Source organism: Sebastes umbrosus, chromosome 7 (genome assembly GCF_015220745.1).
Source record: "Sebastes umbrosus isolate fSebUmb1 chromosome 7, fSebUmb1.pri, whole genome shotgun sequence".
Taxonomy (NCBI): Eukaryota; Metazoa; Chordata; class Actinopteri; order Perciformes; family Sebastidae; genus Sebastes; species Sebastes umbrosus.
In genome coordinates this window covers 32746737-32752736 of record NC_051275.1, presented here as the reverse complement: position 1 = coordinate 32752736, position 6000 = coordinate 32746737, and the positions used below count along the sequence as shown (strand labels likewise).

At 38.7% G+C, this 6000-nt stretch overlaps 1 protein-coding gene across 2 annotated transcripts in view; it reads left to right on the top strand.

The window, feature by feature from the left end:
- The first annotated feature begins 3346 nt into the window (after nucleotides 1-3346).
- Nucleotides 3347-6000, top strand: part of LOC119492025 (mitogen-activated protein kinase kinase kinase kinase 5) — a 39479-nt gene continuing 36825 nt past the window's right edge. The window contains exons 1-2 of one of the 2 annotated variants that reach the window (XM_037776337.1): nucleotides 3347-3485; nucleotides 4623-4713. Coding sequence is in view for 1 of the 2 variants with exons in the window: in XM_037776336.1 (XP_037632264.1) it covers nucleotides 4606-4713 (108 nt within the window). In the remaining variant the exon portion in view is untranslated. Of the gene's footprint in view, nucleotides 3486-4435; nucleotides 4714-6000 lie in introns of those variants that run through there. The other variant, XM_037776336.1, reaches the window with a different exon arrangement.

Below are 6000 nucleotides of genomic sequence, written 5' to 3'. Positions count from 1 at the left end.
AACATTAGCATCAGGAGCAGGATGGACTTTACCTCCAGCTATGTCGTTCCCCATCACAAAATCTCACAGTAATGTAGAGTCATTAACAATCAACGGGTGCTTTCATTTTTTATTCAGAGTAAATTACTTTTTTTTCCCATTATGATGTCAACGTGCACGCAGCGCCGGACTCAGGTATCAAGCCGTAGAGCAGGCGGTCCGCGAGGCAAAGTATCAAGGAAGTAAAGTAAAAAAACATAACAAAAAAACAATTAGTCGAATTTAGTTGTAAAATATTTTTCCATGTTTTCATGTATGAAACGACCCAAAATGAACACTCTTAGCGGACTACTTGATTACTATAAGTGGATTATTTAAACAGCGTTTGTATAGGAATGATTCTGTCCCAAGCTTTTTGATCACTATAAGCGGGTTTCCACTGTATTATGCAAATGTGTTACTTGGTGACATCACCATGTTACGGAAGAAAAGGAAGTAATCAAGGCGTTTCATGCATTTCTGTGGGGGATAGTAACTCCCTTTGGCGTGGACTTTGTAACTTTGCAGACCTTTTACATGCACAAAAAACTATAACACACTAAAGGAACAAGGAAAAAGCATAAATAGGTCCTCCTTAACATGTCGGTTTGATGTCATTTGGTTCTTTGGTGTTGACATGTTCACTTTTTACTACATACATTTCACACCTGCCATCTACATTTTATTATTATCAGAAGAATACAGACCTTTTTTTCTGCCTGTCTGCAGCTCTGAAGAGTGGAAGACGGTCAGTAAGAGTGAAAGGAAGAGGATCGGTGTCACTGTGCAGGATGAGGGAGAGTTCTGGTGAGTTTTAGTCCAATGCTGCCCCCTGTTGGCCGACACCGGGTACCTGCATGTGGAGCTTTCCCCTAAAGTAAAAGAAACAATAATTATAATGTTATATATTAGTTCAGTCTCCATCTCTCAAGGGTTCATTTGTTGATTTAATAGTTAATTTTACAGATTCTTAGGTAATTTTAAAATTAATTTACACTTAAATATCCTCCTCTTTAATCATAAATCTCTCTGATCATACAGCTATTTTCTCTCATTAATTCATAAGCTCTCAGATTTGATGTTAGGGAAGACTGTACTTTGCAATGCTGACACTAACACTAACAATACTTGTGTGTACTCCCTTTCTCTGTGTTGCAGTACGTGTTAGACGTGAAGAAGCGGGAGGACAAGGTGCTGAACCGTCTGCACACCACAGAGCCACACCTCCCTTCCAACTACCAGTTCACCTGAGCTGCATGTTCTTATTAGGTCAGAGGTGAGGGACACAAACAGGCAAACTCCATAAACTACTGTTTCATACTTTACCCGTTCAGTTAAGGATGGTTTGTGCCTTCATCTTTATTAATAACCTCCTGCACCTATGGCTGAGTTGAGGTTCAGGCAGTTATTTGTGGTTAGCTGGCCTGTGTTGTGCGTCTGTCACATGTGGGTGTTTGTAGAGCCATATGGTAGAAATTAGACTGTAGGCGGGCAGATAGAGCAGGGGGTGAGGTAAATGTCAAACGAGGAAGATGGTATCGTTATGTGATGTTATCAGTGTGTTCTCTTACTTATTAACCCTTTAATGAGTAACACATTCAGCTACTTTAATCCTCATAATGTATATTAATGACACAGGCTCTTTTTTAGATCATTACACAAGGGTTGCATCTGTTTTTGTGTCTCTTCCTATAAGATGAGATGAAACTTCGAAAATCCTGCAGTAAGTAAAACAACCAAGCAAAGGAAAATATACAGGAAGCCATTGAGAAATATACATTTATACATATATTTATACATTAACGGTAGCCAGAGGATGAATCCGTCTGTACTGACCATCTCGGTAATAGTCTTGTTAACTTCTGTCTGCGTGCTCTGCTGAATACATGTGCACTGTCCTTCTCTCTCAGATATAGTGAATTATGTTCTTATTGTAGGTGTCTGCAACAAATATCAATTAATTATACTTTAAGGTATCTTTTAACATCTGACAAGGGGCACCAGATGAAAATGATGAAATGAACATGCTGCAGTGCTGTAAGATGCTGCAGATCACTATGAATGTCAGCAGGTAACTGGGCCATTCAAGCCATTCACATGTCTTACACCTGTTAGTAGTAATGATTCAAATACAATAAACAATTATTCAAGAATATTCAGCAGTTGCATAGAAATAGACCTAGTTTTTGTCTTAAATATAACTGAAAAAGTGTTCGTCACAATGAGCCAGAGCCCAAAGTGACACCTTCACAATGTTTGTTTAGTCCAATCCTCAAAATTATTACAAATACATTAACATTGTTAACATTATTCAAAAGAAAAACAGCAAATCTGGAACCATAAAATGTCTTTATTACGGCTGTCAATCCATTAAAATATTTATTCGCGATTAATTGCCCGTTTTTTTATCTGATCAAAATGTACCTTAAAGGGAGATTTATCAAGTATTTAATACTCTTATCAACATGGGAGTGGGCAAATATGCTACTTTATGCAAATGTATGTATATATTTATTACTGGAAATCAATTAACAACACAAAACAATGACAGATATTGTCCAGAAACCCTCACAGGTACTGCATTTAGCATAAACAATATTCTCAAATCATAACATGGCAAACTGCAGCCCAACAGGCAACAACAGCTGTCAGTGTGTCAGTGTGCTGACTTGACTATGACTTGCCCCAAACTGCATGTGATTATCATAAAGTGGGCATGTCTGTAAAGGGGAGACTCGTGGGTGTCATGATTTCACATTGGCAGTCTAGTGTTTCCTTTTGTTTCCTCTGTTTCCCTGCCCTTTTGTCTCCTGTGTGTTTTTCCCGGTTTGTCTAGTCTGTCAGTGTGTTGGGTGGTGTGGCCTTCCTCCTCCTCCTCCTCCTTCACCTGGGCGGGCACTGCTGGAGCAGCTGACAGCAATTATCCTATCATCACACACACCTGCAGTATATCTACCCCGGTTTTCCTGCCAATCATCACCAGATCGTTCCGTCGCCCACAGTGGTACTAGACACATTCAGGTGCGCTTAGTTATTGCTCTTGACTTTGCTCATGCTCGTGTTTTGGGATTTTTGGACCTTTGAAACCCTCACAGGTACTGCATTTAGCATAAAACAATATGCTCAAATCATAACATGACAAACTGCAGCCCAACAGACAACAACAGCTGTCAGTGTGTCAGTGTGCTGACTTGACTATGACTTGCCCCAAAACTGCATGTGATTATCATAAAGTGGGCATGTCTGTAAAGGGGAGACTCGTGGGTACCTATAGAACCCATTTACATTCACATATCTGGAGGTCAGAGGTCAAGAGGTCAGAGGTCATGTTGCATAAAGTTTCCCTATGAGTGGCTAATGTAAGACTGACAGTCGCGCAATGCATTGTGGGTGAAATAAGTCACTTCACAGAAGAGGCAGATGAAACAGCAACATCACACCAACTACAGGAGAAAATAACAGAAAAGGTAAAACAGCATAAATCCAACGGTCGTTAGAACCGTTAAATATGTTCAGAACAATTCAAGACTATAGTACAAGACTCAAAAATAGTTATAGATAAACAGTTGAAATATTTAGTTAAAATTAGGCGAATGAATAAACAGTTGAAACAGCTAAAAGTAATGGATAAATAGTTGAAATAGTTAGCTAACTGACCTTCTAACAGATTGTTGCCATAGCAACAAAGCTCTCCCCTCAGGCTTAGACAGGGGAGGAGGTGTCTAACTTTAATCAATCTTAATCAACAGAACAGGCTTAATTAGACTCGTCTAACATGACAATATCAGACCATTCTAAAGACAGAACCAGTCTTAAACTAAGTTAATGCAACTGGCCCCTGATATACAGCTGATAAAGTGATGATTTAACTTGTTAACAGGATGTAATGGGTGCCCCGTCTTTATCTGCAGGGACTTGCTTCTGAACAGGAAGCCGACAGGGAGCTCCACACACGAGTTACTCTTCTCTTGCAAAGCTGCAACACACACACACACACATTCACATTTCTGTAGGCGTGAAGTCGAGACTGAAACTTACGCTGAAAACCCCAAACAGCACAACTGCAATTAATCAGCTACAAGCCACACATATGTAGACTAGAAACACACACACACACACACACACACAGACCTTTGTGTTGCTGCTGTGAGGATTTTAACCTTTAATCCCTAATTTTAAATCTATGCACATTAGCTCTTTAAAAAGTGAAAACTGGCACGATTTCTTCAGCTTGAAAAGATCAGAAACAAAACAAATGTGTAGCACACTGATATAAAAAGTCACTGTGACATGCACACGCACACCCAACAGGAAACAGAATGGGATTATGTAAATGAGCTGAGAAAAAATGTTTGAGAGAGAAGAGAAGAAGGTGTGACAGAGGTAGGGAGGATCAATAGCAGGCTGAGAAACAGAAACAGGAAGGTGTCAATGTGTGTGTGTGTGTGTCGGCAGCTGAATCACACACGACACAATGTTTTCTCAGCAGTTTTGTTGCCTGTAAATGTGGATGCCACTGAGTGTATGTGTGTGTGTGTGTGTGAGACATGCCTGATGAGGATTATTAGCAACATAAACTAATACAATATGGATTTCCAACACAGGACGGCTCTGGATATCTCCACCAGGAACCCTCAGGATGACTTTGAGATCCTGCTGAGAGTCGGAGGAGGAACTTACGGAGAAGTTTACAAGGTCAGAGCCTCCAGCTGGTGCTGTTAAACTCTTATACCGACTGTCACTGATCACAGGTTCAGTTTACACCAGATTAGAGTTTATGACGCATCTTATTTTATCTTGAATCAAAGGGGCTTCTTGAAACAGTTTGAGAGAAGAGACAGTGTTTTATTTGAAGATAAAATAGAAATGTAAGGCTGAGTGAATTCATGAGTAAGAAGAGGATGTCTGCCGCGCTGCATCTGAAGTCAAGCGTGTCTTACTTCTGCTTACACAGTGAAACCTACGATACACACTGTTCCAGCAGGGGAACAAGTATTCACGTCTTTTACTTCAGTAGTGGAAAAATACTCTGTTACAAGTAAAAGTCCTGAATTAAAAATTTTACTAGGTTTATAACTATTGATGCATTAACGTAGAGCTAATTTCAACTACTTTTTATACTGCTATGTATCTTAATCTATAGTAATCATCATAATTAATTAGTTGATTTTAGGGCTGTCAATCGATTAAAATATTTAATCATGATTAATCACATGATTATCCATAGTAAATTGCGATTAATCGCAAATTAATCACACTTTTTTATCTGTTCAAAATGTACCTTAAAGGGAGATTTGTCTAGTATTTAATACTCTTATCAACATGGGAGTGGACAAATATGCTGCTTTATATAAACGTATGTATATATTTATTATTGGAAATCAATTAACAACACAAAACAATGACAGATATTGTCCAGAAACCCTCACAGGTACTGCATTTAGCATAAAACAATATGCTCAAATGCTCAAAAAAGGAACCCCTTTGAAAATGGACATGACAGTTTTTCCTCGCCAAAATGTAACGTAAATTCGGAGCGTTATTTAGCCTCCTTTGCGAGGCTAGTATGACATGGTTGGTACCGATGGATTCATCAGGTTTCCTAGTTTCACATGATATCAGTATCATGTCTCTAGCTTTAAAACTGAGCCAGCTACAACCTCTGAAAGATCGATTGCGTTAATGAGTTAAAGAAATAAGTGTGATTAAAACAAATTTGCATTAACGTGTTATTATTTTGTATTAATAATCTGAACAAGCATGTCGTAACTAACTAACTGATGTCAAATAAATGTACTGAAGTAAAAGGTACAATATTTCCCTCTGAGATGTAGTGGAGTATATAGTAGCATCAAATTGAAATACTCAAGTAAAGTACGTCAACATTGAACTCAAGTTCAGTAGTAGTTGATGAACAATTATTACGTTCTGTTTCTCACGGTTGGATCGGTTGTGTTTTGCTCACTGGGAATGTCTTTTTGA